Source organism: Mustela nivalis, assembly GCF_964662115.1.
Source record: "Mustela nivalis genome assembly, chromosome: 18".
NCBI classification, from domain to species: domain Eukaryota; kingdom Metazoa; phylum Chordata; class Mammalia; order Carnivora; family Mustelidae; genus Mustela; species Mustela nivalis.
The window spans coordinates 49,303,377-49,325,747 of record NC_139037.1 but is presented as its reverse complement, the minus strand read 5'-3'; the positions used below and the strand labels follow the sequence as shown (position 1 = coordinate 49,325,747).

General features: G+C 59.6%; 1 protein-coding gene across 3 annotated transcripts; it reads right to left on the bottom strand.

The window, feature by feature from the left end:
* Positions 1-540: 540 nt before the first annotated feature.
* PPP1R12C (protein phosphatase 1 regulatory subunit 12C) lies at positions 541-19,734 on the bottom strand. Of its 3 annotated transcripts, none has more exons than XM_082709816.1 (22): positions 19,370-19,734; positions 15,352-15,482; positions 15,146-15,264; positions 9,600-9,759; positions 6,495-6,639; positions 6,318-6,392; positions 5,035-5,108; positions 4,831-4,958; positions 4,454-4,527; positions 4,040-4,198; positions 3,892-3,959; positions 3,282-3,365; positions 2,981-3,071; positions 2,693-2,776; positions 2,555-2,615; positions 2,313-2,395; positions 2,181-2,221; positions 2,017-2,098; positions 1,773-1,877; positions 1,505-1,555; positions 1,272-1,322; positions 541-1,186 (listed from the first exon to the last, which is right to left on the bottom strand). In XM_082709816.1, exons 1-22 carry the CDS (start codon positions 19,688-19,690, stop codon positions 1,100-1,102), a joined length of 2,274 nt encoding a protein of 757 aa, XP_082565942.1. In that variant the 5' UTR covers positions 19,691-19,734; the 3' UTR covers positions 541-1,099. The 3 variants fall into 3 exon arrangements, with proteins under 3 accessions (XP_082565942.1, XP_082565941.1, XP_082565943.1); XM_082709815.1 differs by having other exon boundaries at positions 2,313-2,398; positions 19,370-19,732; XM_082709817.1 differs by lacking the exon at positions 4,040-4,198 and having other exon boundaries at positions 2,313-2,398; positions 19,370-19,732.
* Between the last annotated feature and the right edge of the window lie 2,637 nt (positions 19,735-22,371).

The window sequence follows — 22,371 nt, the reverse complement described above, 5'->3', positions numbered from 1 at the left end:
AGCTGCTGGTCCACAATCCTGTGGGCACACAGATGCCCCTGCCTCCTCAGCCCCTGCCCCACCCCCCACAGCCCCCTCCTCTCCTCACATGTCAGGTCTTTCCCATTCCCTCACTACCACAGCACCAGGAGGTAGGACGGGGTCCAGAAAGGAGAACATAACCAGGAAAGAACGCCCCCACCTCGTGTCCAGCCCCAGCCACCTGTGACCGTGCTGGACGAAGAGGTCCTACTACCCCATTCAAATAGCCAAAAAAGCCCAAATCTAGCATTTTTAAGATCAGTGTTGGCAGTTGGCTCAAATTCGTTTCAGGAGCACTGGTGAGCCCAGGCCTCTGGGCCAGCTGCGCATTCCCGCCTGTGGCTACCGCGGCAGCCCTGGTTCGGGGCCATGGCTCGAGGTGGCCCCCCTCCCTGCAAGCCCTTCCCATGCACCCCCGGCAACCCCACCCCTGCACTACAGGGGTCTGGCCAGGGACACAAAGGCACAGGGAAGGACTGCACACCGACCCCCTCACCCCAGGGACACAGTCACTGGGCAGCAACTTCACGACTTTTATTTGTGGTGCCTGTGCTTTGTCTTGAAAATATCTTCTCCCCCTGCCCCTGACAGTGGGCGGGGAGGGGGCAGCAAAAAATAGAGACCTCCCTCCCTATTGCACACGGACCCTATATACAGCCCCACCTGGCCCGGGCGGGCGGGACTCTTGGCACTCTCGGATCCCTGTTCAGGAATGGGAGGGGTGACTGGGGTGGCATCACACGTGAGAGGGGCACCTCTGGTGGCCACTCTGGTCCTGGCTACTGGTCCTGGCACTTCCTGGTCCTTGGTTCCTCCCTGGTCCCACCTCCAGCCCCGAGCCCCCCTCAGCAACATCCCCCTACCTGGCTCGGCCTGTTGCCTCCATCCTGGCCTCAGGGGCCCCCCTTGGCTCCTGGGGACTCTGTACTCCCCTCACAGTCTGGAGGCCCCGAAGGGAGGCTATGGCTTCTCAGAGACCCCCTGGGAGCCCTGTCACTCGTGCTCACACAGGGGAAGGGATGCGTGTGGCAGAAGCAGCTGGATAAATACGGGTAAGGGGGAAGGTCCTTCTCCAGAGTCACTTAGAGAGTTTGCTGATGACGCGGATCAGGGCTGCGTTTTCATCCTTGAGCCTCTGGTTGTCAGCCCGGAGATCGGACAGGGCCTGTGGGAGAGGAGTGGCAGAGAGTAGTCAGCCGGGGCCCCGGGCCAGTGGAACCCCCTGCCCACGGCGCCCCCTTAGTACTCACCTTTAGCTCCTCCTCGAGCTCGGCTGCCTTTCTCTCCAGGGCCCTGCGCTCCTGGAACCAACAACAGGAGGCATGAGGCCCAGGGGCCAGGGGTTGGGGAGGGCCAGCAGCCATTAAGGCTGGGAAGGGCAGAGGTCAGAAGGCCAGGTTGGGTCAGTGTGGCCTTCTGCAGGCCCAGAGTGGTTTGTAAGGCTGAGGCCACACCAGGCCCCGCTCCAGCAGCCCCTACTCACGAATCTCTCCAGCTCCAGGAGGGCCGGTCTCTCTGCGAAGCGCTCCTGCCTCTGGTGAGAACAGAAGAAAGACAAATGTCCAAACCACAAAGTCCGGGAGGTGGATAGCTGCCCAGGCTCTGGAGGGCCCCATCCCTCAACACCCAGCCCGCCCCCAAGGATCCACCCCACCCCGACCCGGTCCCCCCTCTGTTGCTCGGGCTTCCCTGCCCAGCGGCGGGTGCTGAGCCCGCATGGCATGCCCGGGGAGCACAGACCACGGCCGCACCTGCGTGGCGCGCTCCAGCTCCACCTTGAGCTGTGCCAGGCGCAGCGTGGTCTCCGTCAGGGCCTCGCGAAGCCGCTCATTCTCGCTGCGTAGCTCTGAGTATAGCTGGGGGCCCGGGGGGAGGGACAGGGTCAGGCCTGCCAGCCCCTAGGCTGTGGGGTGGCAGTGCAGGGATGTGTGGCAGGCAGAGCCACAGATGGGGGGCGACAGGGACAGAGGCCGACTTGGGGGGATGTCTGCAAACCTTCCTGAAGCCTCCATCGGGCTCTTCCGAGGCTGGTTCGGGGTCCCGCTGCCTGCGAGGTGATGGGCCGCCCTCTGAAGTGCTGGGGCGGAGGCGGGCCGGGCGTCAGCGGGGCTCTCGACAGCCCTGCAGACAGCCCAAACCCTTCCCGGCCAACCCTGTACCTGGAGTCTGGGCTGCGGTCGGCTGGCTCTGCCTCCTCCCCCTGCGGGTGGAGGTGGAGTTCAGCCTGATGCCAGGAGGGGAGTCTGGCCCACCACCCTGCCTCCAAGGCCCACCCGGGCCCCACCCCTCACCTCTGCAAGCCCCCTCCACTCCTTGCCGACTCTGCGATGCTCCTTGCTGGCCTGTGGTCCCTGCCCCTGCCCGTCAGGCTCCTCTGCTAGGGGGACGGACAGAAATCAGTCCAGAAACCTGTGGAGGGGCCTCCCTTCCTGCAGGGTCAGGGTCCTTAGCCCGACACCCCAGAAAACACTGCAGCAGGAGCACTGGAAGGGCCAGAGGGCAGGAGGACCATCTCCCAGAGACCAGACCTCACCTCTCGGGGCAGGGCCATCAGAGTTCTCCACCCCAGGGACTCGGGGTCGCCGAGATGGGTCCTGGAGGAGAGGGTCAGGGAGGTCAGAAGCCAAAGCCATCTTCCACCACCCTGTGCCTGCTCCCCGACCCCTCTCACCAGGCTCTGCAGGCACGACTTCTCCGGCTCTGGGGCCTTCCCTGCTACCTTCTCCGCTTCCTTCAGATCGGTCAGAGTCACACCCTGGCAGAGTGGGGACAGTCAGGGATCTCCAAGCTGAAGCCCCAGCCCCTCCTCCCTCAGACCCAGGAGTCCAGACCCTGCAGCCTCTTCCCTCAGACCCAGGAGTCCAGACCCTGCAGCCTCCTCCCTCAGACCCAGGAGTCCGGACCCCCAGCCCCCTCCTCCCTCAGACCCAGGAGTCCAGGCCTCAGCCCACACCCCCACCTGTGTGGATCTCCGAGACTGGCGCATGAGGCGAGATCGAGCCTTCCGCTGGGATTCAGACTCCTCATCCCGCACCGGCATCTGGTAGGACCTGAGTGAAAGGTTCCAACCTCAAGGAGGGTCCTTTGAACCCTGTTCCCCTCTCATGGCTGACACTCTTCAAGGAACTTCCAACTCACAGCCAACCCTGGGACAAATGCCCCCTCTAGAGAGGGCCTGCCGGAGGCGTGGGGACCCAGGCCCAGGCCATGCAGTTCTTCCCAGCAGGAAGAAAGGGGCTTCCCACCCGCTGCCTCTTCACCTCCGCCGGTCCCGGGAGTCAGCTGGGGGCGCTGTGGAGGCTACAGGGACACTGGGCTTCACCGGGGATTCAGGCTCCGAAATCCTAGAGGGAGGAGAGTGGTTAGCTGAGGGAGGACACCTAGAGATCTCAAACCTGTGTGAATTCAGGCATCCAGCAAATTTTACTCAAACTCGAGTTACGTGGCAGGTGCTGGAGACGCAGCAGTGAGCAGAAGCCAAGTCCCTCTGCCCCCAAGAGTCCAACATTAAAAGATGCAGAACAAACACAAAGCATAAAAACTCATGTACGTCCTATGATATGCCAGAAGGCTAAAGGACTCTGGAGTGAAGGAAAGGGCTGCAGAGCCAAGGCCCTGGGGCAGGAGCACGTCTGCATCAGGAAGGAAGGGGGCAGGAGGTACAGCCAGAGGCAACAGGAGGTCCTGTCACTGTGACCTTGAAAGATTAACAGTGAGCTTTACTTGATGCACTGGAGGAAAACAGAGCCCGAGAGCGATGGCAGGCAGAGACCTCAGAGAGCAAAGGGACTTGCTGAGGGTCATGCTGACGAGGGTGGACCCCAGACCTGCCTCCCACCCCGACAGCCCAGGCCCTAGGCTGCTACTCACAAGGCGGAGGGCTCCGGCAGCTTGCGGGAGGGCGTCGGCATAATTCTGGCCAGACGGGGCTCCTTGGCCTGGGGAAAGAGGCCAAGATTGGGGTGGACTTTCTCCTCGACTAGTCAGGGCTCAGTCTCCCGCCCCTCGCCCCACTCACCTGAGCAGAGCTCCCTTCCAGCCTCGAGGAGGAAGCTGAGCGCTGCAGCGCAGCCCCAGGGGTGCCCTCGGCCCCCTGCCTATCTGTGGGCCCCAGGGTCCCAGAGCTGCCTGTCTTCTGGAGGCCAAAGCGCCTGGAGAAGGGGGCCTCCTCTGGGGGCTGGGGAGGAGAAAGGTCTCCGTTACACAGAGGATCCTTCCCCAATTCTTCAAGTGTCACCCCAGAAGGACCACCACACAAACCACAACTCCCAACAGCCCCTGAGGCTGCCACCAGAAAGAAGCAGACAGTTGGTGGGGGGAACTCTGGAAACTAATCTTCACCCTACATACCCTGAGAGAGAGTTGCAGAGTTCATGGCATCCCTCCCTGCCCCTCCCAAGTTAGCATCACCCTCTAGGGCACCCAGACTCACCATGGGGCCCTGAGGGCCAGGGGGTGGCGGGGAAGACACTCCATTGAGAGCTCTGGATTCTGGAGAGGGTGGCCCTGTGGCACAGGAAAATGGAAATGCCAGTTGTCTCTCAGCCCCCCAGCTCCCCACCCCTCAGACCAGGACTCCAGCCCCAGTCCCCCTCAGATCCTGGAGTCCAGCCCCCAGCCCCCTCCTCCCTTAGACCTAGAAGTCAGGCCCACAGCCTCCTTCTCCCTCAGACCCAGGAGTCCAGACCCCCAGCCCTCTCCTCCCTTAGACCTAGAAGTCAGGCCCATAACCCCCTTCTCCCTCAGACCCAGGAGTCCAGGTTCCAGCTCCCTCTTCCTAGATCCAAAAACCCAGACTCCGGCCCCCACCTGTGAGGCCTTCTTCTCCCTCATCCTCGTCCTGTATTGGGGGCCCCCCTGCACCCCCAGGCCGGCGCTCTTTGGACAGATCCTGGAGGGAGATCTTCTCTCGGCTGCTCAGGCGACACACAGAGCTCCTGGTGGGAAGAGGAGGGTGTCGGGGACTAAGCCCCAAGAGACCCCAGCACACCCATCCAGGCGCCCGCCTACTACCTTCGGTGTTTGCTGCTGGAAGGCCCCTGGGGCTCCTGGCTCCTGCTCTGGGAGGCCTCCTTCTGGTTCCGCAGCTGTGAGGGGAGAAAGCAGGCTGCTGGGAGGCCCCGCAGCGCCCGCGTCCAGCCCAGCATGCAGTGCTCTGCTTGTCTGAACTCGAGAATGCTCTAGACATGATGCGCTCTGCTCCAGGGGTGCGCGTGGAGGGTCTGTGGGCTCATCAGGGTGTTGCGCAGGTGGCTGTGTGGTGTCTGGGTCCCTCAAGCTCTCAGAGCCACCTCTGGGCTCATCGCCAGAAAGGCTCTTTCCTCCCAGGAAGCCCTGCTCGCCCAGGACACTGGCCTGGTCCTCCACCCCAGGAGCCCCCTCTCTATGGCTCGCTGGGCACAAGCCTAGCCTCTGCACAATGGTTCCTCCCCTAGAACAGCCAGTCACCACGTCTGCCAGACCCCAGCCCGGCCCACAAGCCGCGGGCGGAAGCACTCCCTCCAGGCTGGAGGCACACACAGATCTGTGCTCCCCCTCGCCAAGGGCTGACCCTGCCTCATCGACAAAGCCCACTGTGGCCCCTTCATCTTCACCCTCAGTCTCACACCGCTCCTCCACCTGGCAGTCAAGCCCTTCGGCTGGGTCCCCAACCCAGGGCCCCCCTGCCTCATGCTCCCCCAGCCTTGGCATATGCTGTTTCCCCCAACCCGTGCACATTGCCCACCAGGCCAGAACCATGGCCGACCTTCCAACAGAGGGATGTGCGTCCATCTACCTGCCGCTCATGGGAAGCTCTGGGCTAGGGCCCGGCCCCCAGGAGAGGCCACTGGCCACCTGCACAGCTTACCATCTGCCGAGCAATGACCAGACATTCTCGTTCAGTAACGTACATGCCCGTCATAGAAGAGCATATACCCCACACAGCTCCTCATAAAGCTGCACACACCGTTATCCCCATTTCAGAGGTGAGGAAACGGAGGCCCAGAGGGGTTCAGTGACCAGCCTGAGCTCACACAGCAATTCCATGGCCGAGCCAGGCTTCAGAGCCCAGAAGCCATGCCATTCATCCCTTTACTCTGCATTATTCCAGCAACAAGGCCAGGCTCAGGCAGGTCCCCTGAGCCTGGGACAGTTAATCCTCATCCTTATCCCAAGGTGTGACTGAGCCTGGGGCCCTGCCTCCGCCCCAGACCCCATCCCCTCCCCACGACTCCTCTTCCTGCTGGTCACCGCTGGGGCAGAGCAGGGGGGCCTCACTCAGCCAGCTGCAGGGACAGAGGGTGCCCGAGACTCACATCCTCCTGCTTCCGGGCCAGCTCCTCCAACAGACTCAGCACCTCTTCATCCGCCAGGTCACAGGGACGCTGGCCCTGGTGGAGGGGGAGGACGGCGGAGGTGAGCAGGCCTTCCCCACAATCCCTCCCCTACCAGCCCCCAGCCCCACCCCCGCCCCCAAGCCGCCTGGCCCTCACCGCGTGGGTCAGCGAGTCCATGCCCCCACCGTGCTCTGCCAGCAGGCGGCAGGCATCCTCCACACCCCAGTGGGCCGCTGCGTGCAGGGGGGTCCAGCCATCCCCGTCCCGGAGCTCAGGGTCGTAGCCAGCCTGAAGGAGCAGCCTGGGGGCCAGGACGGCTGAGAGTCAAGGACCAAGATAGGGCTTCCACACCGAGGGTTGACACATGGCTGGCGGCGCAGGGCCCACGACAGCACTGACCTGGTCCCAGGCCCATGGCCGAGAGCCCTTGTGTGCGGCTGCTCTGCCTGCCAGCAGGCAGCCTCCAAAACACTGCTCCTGGCACCTGCAGGAGAGGGGCCGCTCTCTTGACCGTCGCCCCCCACCATGGGACAGACAGCCCCAGAGCCGCTGAAAAGGCTGAGGCCCCAGAAGGAGCAGCCTCGGGGCGGTACTGCTCTAGGAACCGGCCTGCAGAGGGTCCCAGCCACGGGGATACTGGCCACCAGGGACATTGGGCAGTGTCCAGAGTCACTACTGGTTGTCCCAACCTGGGCGTGCGTGCCTGGGATGTTACCAACACATCCCAGGGCATGGAGGGCAGCCCCACAGCACAGGCTCATCTGGTCCACACGCCATGAGTGGGGAGGCTGAGGAAGCCTGGCTTCCGTGAGTCTGCGATCGTCAGCATCTCAGAGCACAGGACGTGGGGAAGGCACGGTTACAGGCTCAGGGCCACCGCGCACACGGCTGGCACCAGGCGCCGAGGCCGTGGGAAAGAGCCAGCGCACAGTAGGACGATGGGGGGGGGTGTTATTTCACAAGGAGGCTTTCCGAATGAAAGTGCCGCATACCCCGCTGACCTCAACATTGACCTTCCCAGAGCTCACTCTCCTTACCGCACTGGGCACCTGCTACTTCCCCGAGGACGCCCCTTCGGCCCTCTGTCCCGGGGCGTGGGAGGGGGTCTCAAATGGTCAGTCACCAGTTGTCCCCAGGCCACCGCTCACACGCTCACTCCCCCACTGCCCTGGAGTGGGCATTATATCCTTCTAGGCCCGAGGTGGTCAACCAGGGATGGTGCTGGCCCCCTGGGAACACTGGGCAATGGCCACACAGGGCCGGCTGTCATGACTGTGGTGGGTGTGTTCCCAGCACCCCCGGAGGCTGCTCAACCTTGTATGATGAACCTGGAATCAGCCAGCTCCAGGTCCCCAGCGTGGCGACTGGCAGCCCTCCATGCACACAGGGCCCTCTGATGTGGCCTGCTTCCCTGGTCACCTGTCTGGGGGCCGCACATGGGCCCAGACCTGGCCCATTCGCCCCTGGGTCCCCAGCCCTAGAAGACGGCCTGGCACACAGCAGATGTTCCATGAGTCGCCAAACAGCTGCCTGCCGCATGTCTCTACCCTGCCGTCTGTCTCCAAGGAGGAGCCGGGCAGTTACATAGTCCTACACGTGCAATGGGTCCAGCTGTAAACAGAGCCATTCTGAGGGGCAGTAACGAACTCAGAGAATGAGACTCAGAGAATATGTCTGCATCCAAAGCATTTCAGAAAGTGAGGCTGCCCCAAATACGGCCTCTCCTCCTGCTGGGGACAGTGCCGACTCCTGGCTGGACACACTGTCGCCTGGCTGCAGAGGAGTGTCCCAGTCTCCGCGGCAGCTGTGAGTGGCCAGGTGAGTCACTGGGATGGGGTAATGCTGGGCAAATGCCAAGTGGTCTGACAAATGGGGTGTGAGCGTTAAGTGTGTGTGTCCCTTCTGGGTTGCTCTTCTAAAGGGAAATGGACACTTGCTCCTCTCCCCCTCTCTCCCTTCTTGCTGTCTGGGATGCAGACGCTATGGCAGGAGGTGAAGCAGCCACCTGAGACTCAGAGATGGAAAACATGGGCAGAAGAGGGAAGGGCTGAGTGCATGCCGGGCACGGCCATGTACAGTATCCCATTCCCCTCGCCAAAGGGACTAGCTCTGAGACGGGCAGGTGCCCATGGCGGCCCACGAGCATCAGACCTGATCTTTTGCTTTAAGTATGGAGAACAAAACATTCTACCTTCAGAGCAGGTGTGCCACCAGGACACGAGCCTGGAGCTACTAGGGGTCATCTTAAGTGCCTCCCTAGAAGACCTGCCTGAAATCCAACACGGAAGTGAGCAGAGATGAAGGGTTCGTCTCTATTCCACTTTCAGACTAAAAATAAAGTACAAATCACAAAGAGAGGAGAGGAAGTTTGAGAATAAGAGCTGGAACCAACGACCCCAACAGAAAAGGGCGAGGCATCCAAGCATGGACAAGGGCCAGCGGAGGACGGCAGCAAGGGAACATGCACTGTTCAAGTTCACGCAGTGTAAACACATACGCACCAGATAACCTGGCTTTGAAATACAGAAATAAAGCCTGCTAGAGCCATAAGGGTGAACAAGCAAAATCCATGAACACAGTAGAAAAGTTTAGGGGATGCCTGGCTGCCTCAACTGTAGAGCACATGACTCTTCATCTCGGGGTTGTAAATCTGAGTCCCACGCTGGATGTGGAAATTTCATAAAATCTTAAAAAAAAAAAAAAAACTAAAAAAATGTTTTTTACACCTCTCATAGTAACTGGCAGAATAGGCAGACAGAAAAAAAAAAATCACTAAGAATATAAAGGATTTAAACAGTATAACTACAAAGCTGGCCTAATGACCTACATAGAACGCCATACTTGACAGCACGACTCCTCTCCAGCCCACATGTATTGCTGTCTAAAGCAAACCTCAGAGGACTTCAGAAGTCTGGAATCAGAGAGGACCTGCTGCCTGACCACACTGCAGTCGAGCCCAGAAAGGAGTAACGAAACACTGACCGGAAAATCCCACGCATCTGCATGAAATGGACGACACACTTCCAGATAATCCATGGGTCATGGAGGAAAGACTACAAGCTGGAAAATGTTTTAAACTGAATGGCAACGAAGAGGCTGGACGTCAGGAGTTGTGGACACAGCAAAGGCTGTGTTTAAAGGGAAATACTCAGCCTACATACCCAACTTAAAAAGTCCACAGGGAAGCGGAAGGGCGAGAAGGAACAGATGGGCCCAAGTCAAGGAGCAGGGAAAAGGGAGCACCCCGCCAGCCCAGCTCACCTCATCACTTCGATGTAGCCCTTGGCAGCAGCCACATGCAGGGCAGAGGCCCCCGTGCGGGGGTGCCGGGCCTCTGGCATGGCGCCCCCATTCAGCCAGCACCTGGTATCATGAAGCAGCAACTCCTCCTCCGCCCGTTTGGCCGCCTCCACATCCACACCTGGGAGGACAAGAAGGGGCAGCAGGTGGGACGCACACCTTGGGCTCCAGAAGGCACAGGGCAGCGCGGCCCTGCCCTGTCCCTCTCCATCTGTCTGCTCCACTGGGACGCGAAGGACCTGGACTTCCCCACCGGGTCTCCAGGTCGCTGCTGGTGGGGGGAGAATGGGGATTGCAGGCAGGCCTCCTCCCATTTCAACTGAAGTGCTACGTTTACCAGTTTTTGGTTTTTTTTTTAATTTGACAGAGAGAGAGAGAGATCACAAGTAGGCAGAGAGGTAGGCAGAGAGAGGAAGGGAAGCAGGCTCCCCGCCGAGCAGAGAGCCCGATGCGGGGCTCGATCCCAGGACTCTGGGATCATGACCTGAGCCGAAGGCAGAGGCTTTAATCCACTGAGCCACCCAGGCGCCCCTACCGGTATTTTTAAGTATAAAGCCTGGAGTTTACAGAGCAAACCCAGTGTCTGATGACATGCGACTCTCCCGGGCACCACCCATAAAATGCTTAGCCCTGCACCCCCACGCACTTTGTCCTGACCACTTCTGCTGCCTGTGAGCAGGGTGCACCAAGCCAAGGGTCACCGAGGCAACAGCTGCTTTCCTCCCCAGGAGCTGCTCCCGTTCACAGCTGCACTGTCACCTGGGACAAGCGGTGAGGCCAACAGGCTTCTCTGTCGGTCAGGTTCACCCTTTCCTCTGGTTTCACGGGAAAGCCATCCTGCACTCACGGATGCGGAAGGCAAGCTGCCACTTCACACATCAGCGGATTTGGGGTCAAAACAGGCAGCCTTGTGGAGGCTGGAACAGTGTCTGCCGACCGTCCCCGGTATCCACAGTGTGCGCGGTACAGCCCATTGAGAAAGGACTCAGAAACAGTCCTTCCCTTTCCCAGGAAACGTTCCATCTCTCCCCCAAGTCTGTTGGTGTCTCTGCTTTTCCAGCTGGGGTTTCTCATGCTCTCCGAAGTGCTGCATGGAGCCGGGCCTTCCTGCTCCACAGCCATGGACCACATGCAGAGCCGGAGCTCTGGAGCCACACTAGCCCGAGCTCGGAGGTGTCACGAACGTAAAGGACGCACTGGATTTTGGTGGGGGGCAGGGGAGAGCATGCGACAACCCATGAATAGATTTTTTTTTTCTTTTTTTTGGAGAGAGTGAGGTGAGCATGAGCCAGGTGGAGGAGCAGAGGGAAAGGGAGAGAAAAATATCTCAAGCTGGCTCCACGCTCAGCACAAGCCCATGGGGTCCAATCTCACCACCCCAAGATCAAGACCTGAGCTGACACCGAGACTTGGACACTTAACGGACTAAGCCCCCCAGGCTCCCCTGCACAGTTTTCTTTATACTCATTAATGTTAACATGATAATGTCTCGGACATATGGCCTTAAAGAAAACGTATTATTAAAATTAATTTTACCGGTTTCTTTTTACTTTTTTAACTGCACCTACTTAAGACATCTGTTCTGCTTGCAGCTCACGCTGGCTTTCTGCTGGACAGCACCGGCAAAGAGCAACCACGGCCCCACCATTTAGGTTTGAAAAACTCAAATATGACAGAGAGACACCCTGTGGCCCCCGAGGTGACCACCGCCGCGGACGGGCTCCTGCACAGGCATCCGCTTTATCCTTCCTCCGAATCCTTGTAAACCTCCTGCTCTAAGTCTCCACGCCAGATCCCAGAAGGCACGCCCGAAGCGGCAGAAAGCAGAGGCGACCTGGTGGCCCAGCTGCGCCACCTGCTGGCCCCTGAGCACTCGGGCCCCATCTCCAGTCCGAGTGCCTCAGGGTCTCGGCTTTGGTTCACAGGGACTCAGCTGTGGGCAGCCGCCCCAGGAATGTGTGCCTGGTGAGGGCCCACCTGCAAGCCCCAGCCAGGGTGGGACAGCCAGGCGAGTGCTGGGCGCTATGGGACAGGTTCCGGCCACAACTCCTTCAGGGGGAATCCCCTGCAGCCTATGACAGGGCCGTGGGCCTTACCTGCGCAGGGAATGGGCGGGGCGGGGCTGGGGGCTTGCTGACCTTCTCTTCAACCTTCGGCATGTTCGTACATCCCCCTGCAATCTGTTTTTTTGCTGAAATCTGCCTGTTCACTGATGGAGCTCCTGACCGGGGTTGGCAAACCTGTTTGGTGTTTTACTGTTTTTGTTGTGGCCATGGCAAGATAAAGGTAACATAAAACGGGCCAATTTTGCTACTTTAAACTGTGCGACTCAGTGGCATTTAGATTTACAATGTGCAACCATCGACCCCCATTCCTTTTCCAGAACTTTCCCATCATCCCAAAAGGAAACCTCGTACCCGTGAAGCAGTCATTCCCTGTACCTCCCTCCCCACAGCCCACAGATCTACTCCCTGTCACTAAAGTTTGCCAAATGTGGAAGTCCTCTGTGTTTATAAATAAAGCTTTATTGGAACACGGGCATGCCCACCAGTCACATAGCGCCCCCTGCTGTGATGGGGGAAGCAGCCACAGGGGACAGTGGCAGCATGACAGGGCCTCCCACGAAGTCTCAAATACTTCCCATGTGGTTCCTCGCAGAGAAAGCTTGCCAGCCCCGCTCAGTCCATGGATTCGCAGGTTACTGATTTATCCATTCTTCCTTTGGTGCAGGCCCCCACCTCTCACGCCTGCTAACAACTAGACGAAGGTTCTCGCCCCAGGGTGGGAGGGCCTGTCAGGTGGCTTAGGAGTGGACCTGCCAAATACTCCTCTCCTGCCCAGTCCTGTGGGCAAAGTGGCTGGAGTACTGTCTGCGCAGGTCCCTGAGGCCTGCCCTGTGGCCAGGCCTGGGGGCAGCATGTGCGGCATGGCAGGGCCGCTGCTGGCCTTCCGGGCATATACTCTCTCTCCTGTGTGACCTCCAACAAGACTGCGCCCTTGGTGGGGCTCCATAACCGCCCATCCCTCCTGCCCCAGTGGCTGGCTCAGGGCTGGCTCAGACCGAGAGTGGCGGCTCAGACCGAGAGTGGCAGCTCAGACAACTGAGTAAGTCTAGCTCCGGTTCAGCTGGAGTATCAGGCTCAGCTGTGAGAATCCGAGCCATGTACTCCATTGAGAGACTCTGCCTAAGAATGAGTTCAGTACAGTGACTGGTTTGATGCTGTACCCCTGGATCAACCCTTGCCTGAAGCCTGCAAAATTCCTGGACTTCAGTTACACAGCCTGTAAACTGGCTTTTTTTTTTTTAAACCGTGGTAAAAACACACACAAAAGTTACCATCTTAACCCCTTTTTAAACGTGCAGTTCAGTGGTATTAAGTACGTTTGCACTTGTACAACCACCAGAACACTCATCTAGAGAAACTGAAACCCAGTCCTCATTAAACAGCAACTCCCCATTTCCCCCTCCGCCAGCCCCTGAAACCCACTGTTCCTCTTTGTCTCCACAGACATGACTGCTTTAGTCCTGTTCCTCGGGTAAGCAGAATCATCCGGTCTTTGTACTTTGTGTCTGACTTATCTCACTGAGCAGAACGTCCCTGTGGCTCATTCACACTGTAGTGTGTCAGAATCTTTTGCCTTTTTGAGGCTGAACACTACCCCATCGTATGCACACACCGCATACTGCTTATCCGTCTGTCTGCCGAGGGACACTTGGCTGGGAACATCGCCAGGGTGCCCACAGCCATACGGACACCCTGTCGGCCCGAGCCAGGCTCCCACAGCAGCTGCTGTCAGAATCCCCCCGCATACTACTTCTTGCCTCCACACTGGAGCCATCTGGCCAAGGCCCATGTGGGGTTCAAGGCTAAGGTCAACAACGACGAGGCAGACACACAGCACATGTCTCCCGGAGTGACACCCTGAGGAAATTCCTGGCCCAAAATGCAGACCTGAATCTCCTGGAGAAGTAGCAGCCCACCGCAGGCCAAGGGACACGCCGCGGACACGAGGCTGGATGAGGAAGGCGAGGGGAGGACCGAAGGCAGGCGGGGTGCGGCCTCGTGAGACTCCGTAACAGGAGGGGACCACAATCAACAGCACAGCCTCAAGGTCCCAAGACCCAGAGAGGAGTAACAATGTGACATCCCATTGTCCTTGTTGGAGGAGACTCTGGCTCCCAGGGCAGGACGGGGGTTACAGTCTGCAACGCATTCTCGAGATGGCCAGGGGCAGAGAGGGAGGCAGCCAAGAAGGGCGAAAACGGGAACGGGGCAAGGGGGAGCTATTTATGTAGAGTGGGGGAGGAGAGGCAGGGCAACTGCAGATGTGCCAAAACGTGACAAGCTGATGGATCTCTAGCGCGTGATTCCATCTGTATGAGACACCCACGATGGGCACATGCATGGGCACCGAGGGCTAAGAGGCCTCCCGGGGCCGGGGGCCGTGGGCTAAGGGTTACTGTGGGGTTACTGTGGGGTGACTGAAGCCCCCAGAGCAGGTGGCTGACAGACGCAGCACACTCGAAACACCAAAGAACCCACGGACGGTACACCTTCAGAGAGAGCCAACCGGGCTTCACACCTCAGCTCCACAGAGCGGCCGAACCCTGGAGAAGCTCGGTCAGGGTCACGTGCGCACCCCGAGGCTGCCCCAGCCTTTCTCCAAGCTCAAAGCATCTCAGAGCAAGAAGTCAAGGAGCCGAGGGAAGCTCGGCTCAGGTCAGCTTTGCCCATTGCGCACCCACCCCCACCCCCGCCAAGCACAGCAGGGCACCCACCTACACCTCCACGGGGCCAGCAGCCAACCTGCCCAAGCCCAGCGGGGGACCTGGGTGTCCCCTTCAACGGCCCAGTGCCTGCTGCACAGCAGCCTCCCTGAAGCTGCCACGTGGCCCCACAGCCGCCCAGGCCCTGTGCTCATAGCAGCACCCAGACCAGTGCCCCCCACCCGTGTCCTCTCCTTCCAGACCCATCAGGCCACAGCCTTCCCCACACACCCCACGCATCAGCGGGTCCCAGACAGCTGCTCCGGTGGGGGAGCATGTTCAGTCGTAAGCCCCTCTGCGAACTTGCTAGAAACAACACACATTCTCTCTAGAAATATGAACGAAGCCATATGCAGAGTTTTGGGGGGCCCTGGGCCCCACATTAAAGACCACCGAGGTGCACTGACCCTGTGCATGAGATGACCAATCCCCCAGACCCCTGCACTGAATCCACGAGTAGACAATCTCACCCAGGAGACTCCAAACAAGGCTCTCCCCTCATTTCCTCACCTACTCAAGTGGTAAGGTGACGACTGGGGTCACCAGTGCTGGGCTCATATTCTGTGCCCGGCGGTACAAGCGCCATATACAATCAGTCACTCCATGTCCCGAGCAAGGCTGGGGACACACTCACACTCCCACTGCTCAGGAAAGGAAGCGGAAGCACAGAGAGGCCGACAATCCCGGGATGAGCAGAGGCCGGCCGCGGAGCCCTGGCTGTCCGCTCCCGGGGGCCCACCTCGGAAGGCAATCTCCGCCTTCAGCAGCCCCTCCATGGCATCCGACTCGGCCAAGTCCAGGGGCAGGTCCCCGTCGCTGTTGACGGCGGCAATGTTGGCCCCGTGGCTCAGGAGGTACCTGGGGGCAGGGGTGGGGTGGGAAGGTCAGGGCTGAGGGGCTGAGCTCCGGCCCCCAGGGGATCCCACGTTACCTCCCCTGCCTCACCTGGCGATGTCCAGATAGCCGCAGGAGGCAGCCACATGCAGGGGCGTCCAGCCCTCATTGTCTGCCTGGTTCACCGTGGCCCCCTGCTCCACCAAGAAGCGCACCACCTCCAGGTTCTCGTCGATGCAGGCCTGGGCGCAAGGGGCACAGCTGTCAGTCCTTGCCTGGCCCACGCACTGTGTGCCCAGCAAGGCAGGACACCCATAGGGGCCGCAAGACAGATCCAGGGAACAAGCAGTTGTGACACTCAAGGGAAAGACCGTGGTGTCGCTGGGATAGAGCCTGGAAGAGCACCAACCCGACTCCTGGAACGACCCAGCTCCCGATGACACCCCTGGCTTCCCAAAGGTTAGATCAGCTGGGCCTCTGGAGCTCAGCAGAGACCATGACAGCAAGACACCCAAATCCCTGCAAGCACAAACCAGATAGAGACTTTCCTCCAGGTGCAGAAATCCCGGAAGATGCTTTGTCAGATACAGTGTACCCCAGTCACCACCAACAGGACAGGGCTTCCGGTAATGGACCCCTCCTCCTCTGACCCAGCAGTCCAGACCCGCAGCCCCTCCTCCCTCAGACAGGGGAGTCCAGGCCCACAGTCCCTCCTCCATCAGACCCAGGAGTCCATGCCCACAACCCTTCTCCTTCAGACTCAGGGGTCCGAGTCCCCAGCCCCTCCTCCCTCAGACCCAGGAGTCCTGGTCCCCCAGGCCCTCCTCCATCAGACCCAGGAGTCCAGGCCCCCAGCCCCTCCTCCCTCAGACCCTGGAGTCCAGGCCCCCCAGCTCTCTCCTCCCTCAAATCCAGGAGTGTAGGACCCCAGCTCCTCCTCCCACAGGCCCAGGAGATACACTCTAGGAACTGACCATGCCCCTGACTTATACCCTGAGGGGAGAGGCTAGGCCCCTGGGGCCCAAGGCTATGCAGGGCTCTTAAAGTCACCAAGTCCCTGGGAACGTGGGGCAGAAAGAGAGTCCTGGAAAAGACTCCTCAAGGTGTACAAACGGCTGCGTTTGCCTGTTCCCAGAGCATGGAGCCCAGACGTAGCTCCCATGCACTGAGGACCCACTACACATGGAGCACTGTTCCAAGAGGTTCACACTTGGGAAGATCCTCCCTGATCTGCTGTCAGGGCCCTGCACAGTGGAGGAAGAAATCAGTCTCAGGGAGGTAAGAGCCCTGGCCCAAGCAGGCACAGCAAGTGGGGACAAAGAAGGGATTTATAGCCCAGGGCACGTGCAAACACGGGGTGGGAGCTGGGACCTGAGCTGGGTCAAGGGAAGGGGTAGGCCTGGAGTCCTGAGTTCTCAGGGTAAATTAACCCCCCAACTCCCTCACCTCTCCAAAACCACCCATCTGGAGAAGGGAAAGCAGGCCATGAGGGCCAAGAGCATGAAGTCATGGAAACTCAGGCCGTGAAAGGGGGGCCACACGTGCCCTGGGAACGGGATGAACTCGGCTCCGTTTATTTCTACCCGGTTGTCATGGTGATGGGGGGGGTGTCAAGCAGGGAGATGGGCCTTTCCCTTTCAAGGACCTGGCCAGGCACAGGAATCCATGTGAAAGATGCCCGAGGCTTGGGCACCAGGGATTCAAGAATCCAGATGACAGCCCCCACCCCCCGCACCCCCCTAGACCCAGGAGTCCAAGCCCCTCCCCCACCCAGACCCAAGAGTCCCAGCTGCCACCCTCCCTATTCAGACCTAAGAACTGCAGCTCCCAATCTCTTCTACTCCACACTGCAGAGCCAGCCACTAATGCACAAGGCGATTTTGTGGAGAGGGGACAGTACAGGAGCCTTCTCAAGTGGTCAGCGAACCCACCTGAAGCACAGTACAGGAGCCTTCTCAAGTAGTCAACGAACCCACCTGAAGCAAGCACCGGCTCTAAGAACTCCCAGACCACAACCCAGGCAGGGGGCTGACGCCCCGGGGCCCACTCCAGGGAGAATTCAGAAAAGAAATCACAGTCCCAGGACTCACCCAGACAAGGCCCAGGAGCGTGGGACAGGAGATGCCTGAGACCTGGGACTTTCCCTGCAAAAACCAGACCAGTCTCATGCAAACCACCATGAGCTGGTCACCCCACCCCAGGCCTGACCCAACCCCAGCTCGCCCGCTTGCTGGCCATGTGACCTGAGGCGGGAACTTCCCCTCTCTGAACCTCCAAAGCCCTAACCCTTCAGGCCTCCTATAGAGTGAGTTTACCAGGTACCTGCCTGGAGAAAGATCTCACCTAAAAAGGCAACCTGCTAGGTAAGCTCAGAGTGGCCTTTTGCAAGGGTCCAGGCCCAGGGGATGCCAGAGAAGGGGGGATTCAGTCTCAAGAGCAGGACCAAGAGCCCCTGAGGGGAAGTCCAGGTGAGCCAAGTCATGGATGATGGCGAAGGGGGACACGGGAGCCTGACACACCCCTCCTGGACTTGCCAAGTCCTCTGAGAACTTACAAGATCTCAGGGAAGCAGGACTGTTCTGTGGGTGGAAGAAAATTTCCCAGATAGCACGAGGAACTCTGTAGGGGACAGGCCTGGGGGGTTGGGAAAGAGAAAAAGGGAGAGGCCGGGCACTTAGACCAGGCGGCAGCAACTCCCCAGCTGAACGCCTACGCTGCTTCCTGAAGGGATTTCCACACATACAAGCTCCCTCCTTCTCCAGAGCCCAACCAGGGAGGGACCCACCGCTAGTCCTGCTGCACAGGAGAGGAAACTGAGGCAGAGAATGGACAGTAAAGCAAAGCCACAAAGCTGAGCAACTGAGGTTAGAACTTAGGGCCAGTTCTGCTTCTCCTCAATCGCTCCTCTCCTCTTTGTGGAGACCTGAGAAGTGGGCTACTTACAACATCCCTGCCTCCCCCATCAACCTTTCCTTCCCAGGGTCTGCTGTGACTCCATCCATTACCGAGCCCTGTGGGTTCTGGCACAGAGGAGAGGGCTGAGGACTGGCCCAGGAAGAAGACGGTCTAAGGGATCACACAGGAGCCAGAGGCTCTTCCGTGACCAGTCCTGTGCCCGGAGGTCCCACCGTGGGGGAACAGATAAATGCACCCAGAACCGGAGAGATTCCTGGAGCATAAGGCGGCCCTGCTTCTGGGCCACAGATACACTGGAGGCAACAATCAGGGAGTCTTGGAAAGGCACGGGGGCCAGCTTGTGGAGGAGAGGACCAGCAGGGTTCTAGAAGACTTGCGGAGGTGACATGACGAGAGCCAGAGAGATCAGCCTATGGGAAAGAAGCTGCCCAAATCTCCAAGAGAAGGCATCGGGCCCGGAAAGCAAGATGACCGAGGACAGAGAGGTGGGTGCTCTGAGGTTCCCCAGAAAAGACCGAGGATTCAGGCCTAGCCAAGCAAGGGAAGGGGCGTGAGGACGACGCGGTGCCCTGAGAAGGACAAACATCCCCCACACTAGGCCGCCTGTGGAAGACAGGTGGCACAGCCTCCGGAAAGTGCAGACGGCATCGGCATCGGGGTGGAAAAAGGACGAGGTGACCCAGACAAGGAAGCAAAGCCTAGCAGAAAGCGGCCCAAAAAAGAGCATCCTCCCCCAGCCTCAGAGGGCACTGCCCAAGGCTGAGAAGGAACAGGGAAGGAGCACGAAAAGGAAGCCGAAAGCAGCGACACGGAAGATCCGGATCTAGCAAAGGCGGCAGCCCAGGCCAGGGACCAGGACAGGAAGCCCGGGGGGCGCCAGAGCGAGAGGACCCTGCTGCTCGAGTACCTGCCTGGAAAGGGGCAACGGGGGCTGGGGGGGGGCACACTCGTACAGCGCGCTCGGGGTCGGGAGAAGGCGGCGCGCAGCGGCAACAACGAAGCCGTTGGAACGGACCAGACGGAGGCTGTCAGTAGGGGCTCGCGTCCGGAGAGGGGGCGGCGCAGGGTGGCAAAGACCCGACCGGCTGAGGAGGCTCAAGACTAGAAGCGACGAGCTCCAGCGGGTGGAGCGGCAGAGGGGGCGCAGACCAGGGCGGCAACCGCGACTCATGCTGGGAGCACGCTCGAGGGGGCTCGGACCCGGGGCGCTGACCTGGTGCAGGGCGCTGATGCCGTCGGCGTTGGTGGAGTCGAGCACCGCGCGGGCGGGCGGCGGGGCGGCGGGGTCGAGCTCGGCGCCGGGGCCAGGGTCCGCCGCGCGCAGCATCAGGCGCGCCTCGTCCAGGTCGCCGCCCGCGCAGGCCGCCAGGAACTCGGCGGCGCGCTCGAAGCGCACGGTGCGGGCGCGCCGCTCCGCGGGGCCCGGCTCGGTGCCCGCCCGCGCCCCCCACTGCCGCAGCTGCTCTCGCCGCCGCTCCCGGGCCGCGGCCGCGGCCGCCCCCGGGCCCGCCCCCGGGCCGTCCTCGCCGGACATCGCGCCGCCCGCCCGCCCGGTGAGCGAGCGAGCGAGGGCCGGGCCCCGAGGACGAGCCGCCGCTGCGCCGCCGCCGCCGCCGCCCGCCCGGGGCAGCCGGGAACTGCCGCTGGCCCCGCGCCGCCCGAGGATCTGTCTGCCTCCGCCCGGCACGCTGACGTCAGGACGCCGCCACGGGGCGCGCTGGGAAATGGAGTCCGCAAGCGGAAGTTGCTCCTGGCAACCGTCCGGCCTCGCTCCGCCCCGGGGCACGCTGGGAAGTCCGCCGCTCCTCGGATCCCAGGCGATGGGGCGGGGAGCTTCGGGAAATGCAGTGCTCGGTCCCACGGGGCCCGGGAGCCGGGAAAGCTATAACGCCCATTTCCCCACGTGACTCTTTACTGTGGGCCCTTGGGTCGGCTCCCTTCAACTAGAAGTACGCGGCCGGACATTTGTCTTCTTCCCGGCGCCAGAGTGGGGCCCAAGAGTGCGCGACCCATGAATGGAGGGATACCCGAGGTCACGGGACACGCCAGGGCGCCACGCGACCCAGAGAGCCTTCGGGACAACCCGGGTCCCAGCCTCCCCGGGTGACTGGGATCGTGATTCGAGACAAAAGTGGGCAGAGGTCACTGCCTTCGGCCCGCAGCCCCAACGCACGCCGGGAAATGTAGTCCTCAGGGCCCGCCCCTGGAGGCACGGTGGGTCCTAGGCAGAACCCCAAGCACCGGAAAAACCAGGCCCAAGGGCAAGAGGAGTCCAGAGTCCCTCATGGTAACCCTTGGATCACATCGGTAAAGGTGCCCAAGGGGCAGGGTCCACAACAATAGCGCCCCCAGAACCTTCATGCGCCCGCCCCTCTCCCGCTCGTGTGCACGTTGGGAAATGTAGTCCAGGCTCTATTTCCTCGCAAGCCATGCTGGGATTTGCAGTCCTCAGTGAAGCGTTCGGCGTCGCGTTTTATTACGATTTTTTTTTAAGTATTTATTTATGTATTTATTTGACAGAGATCGCAAATAGAGAGGCAGGCAGAAAGAGAGGAGGAAGCAGACTCCCCGCTGAGCAGAGAGCCCGATGCGTGGCTCGATTCCAGGACACCGAGATCACGACCCGAGCCGAAGACAGAGACTTAACCCACTAAGCCACCCAGGTGACCCCGCGTAGCATTTTAAAGCCCGAAATAATCTCACTTTAAGTGTCCTGAACCTGAATCTGGCTAGGAGAGATGCAGATACTTTGAGATCAGATCAAAGAGTGGGAAAAATAGCCCAGGAAGGCTGTAAAATTTGGATGGGGCGACAGCCTTTTTTGCCAAGGGATGTTGGAGGAGCCCACCCACTCAAGTCCTTGGGCCTGTAGGAAGAAATAAACTACAAATCCCATGAGGCCTAGATAACGCTGGCCATAGATATAAAAGGACTGGGGGGGGGGGGGGTCTTGGGATGTGTAGTATCAGGTCTGCTCCCTTGTCCAGAGTGAAAACAGAACGAGGCACAGTGTAGGTCAATTGTGATTTCTGATATTTTAAAACCGTTAAAGGAAAGTTTTAAATTTAAGAGAGATGTACTGTGAAAGACATGCCGTAGCTAGCCTTCTAGTGACTGTCGACACACTAACATATCCCCTGGGCCCTCAAACTCCTCTGCTTACCTGTAGCATCAGGAGCCAAAATAATTACAGAAGAGGGGTTTTATCCCAATGTGTAGAGCCACAGAAGTTAACATATGATTTCTGTTCCTACACAATCCTCTTTTTCCTGTGGAAAAATTGTCTGAATTGGTATGATCATAATTCCCTGCACCTTCTCCATTGTGGATTTGTTAGGAAGGGAGAAGTTGGGTGTGCATTTATAGGATCCCAAACCAGTGGGAGGCACACACAATTCTGAAAGATAGGGCTGGTCAGGCCCCAAGAACCCAGTCTGACCACCAAGACCTGGGCTTGGGTCTCGGACTAATTGCCTGCCCATGACTAGTGTTTCCATCCTCAAAAATAGAACCCTGGTTTTATCTGAAGTGGCAGAGCCCCAGCTAGCTAAAGAGTGAGCCAGAGACCTAGTCATCTTTGCAATGAAGGGTGGCCTATCCAATGGGAATGAACACTGCTGGGTGGGGTTTCCATGAAGGCTCTTTAAAGGGGTCCAAGCCCCAGAATCAAGCTGCCAAAACATGAGGAGCCATTCACAGGATGACAGAGGAAGATAAACAAAATTCTGGGAGCGTGAGATTAGGCTGAAATATATGAAAGAAAACCCTAGATGTCCCTCCTTAGAAAGAAGCATACAACCACATGGAGAGAGGTCCCAGCCATCCCAAACAGGGCTGCCCTAAACCAACCAGTTCCACTGAGCAGCCAGAAGACTGCGGCTGCACCAGCAAGCTGGGGCCAGATTGGCCGCGCCCAGAAGAACCACCCAGCTGAGCCCAGCACCAGCTGCCAACCGACCCACAAACTCATACGGTAAATAAAACTATTGCTGAAACCCAGTCAGATGTGAGGCCGCTGCTTCTACAGCCCAAACCAACGGATACAGCCAGTCAGCTGTTCAGCTTCCAAGAACCCCCCAAGTCTGCTGATTGCAAGCACTTGGAGAGTGGCCAGATGCAGTGGACGGAGAAACAGTTTTTCCACTAATGGGCCCAGGGACAGACCTGCTTATCCCGCATGATTCGTTTTCCCCTTCTACCGCTGATTTCAGGCTG

Bases quoted from the DNA above. Each gene is read 5' to 3' on its own strand.
- PPP1R12C (XM_082709815.1), bottom strand. From the start codon at position 19,690: ATGTCCGGCGAGGACGGCCCGGGGGCGGGCCCGGGGGCGGCCGCGGCC. The intron at 9,760-15,145 runs GTGGGCCCCCGG...TTGTCCTCCCAG, and splicing joins GGCGGAGATTGCCTTCCGAG to GTGTGGATGTGGAGGCGGCC. The intron at 2,399-2,554 runs GTGAGGTCTGGT...CCGTCCCCCTAG, and splicing joins TGATGGCCCTGCCCCGAGAG to CAGAGGAGCCTGACGGGCAG.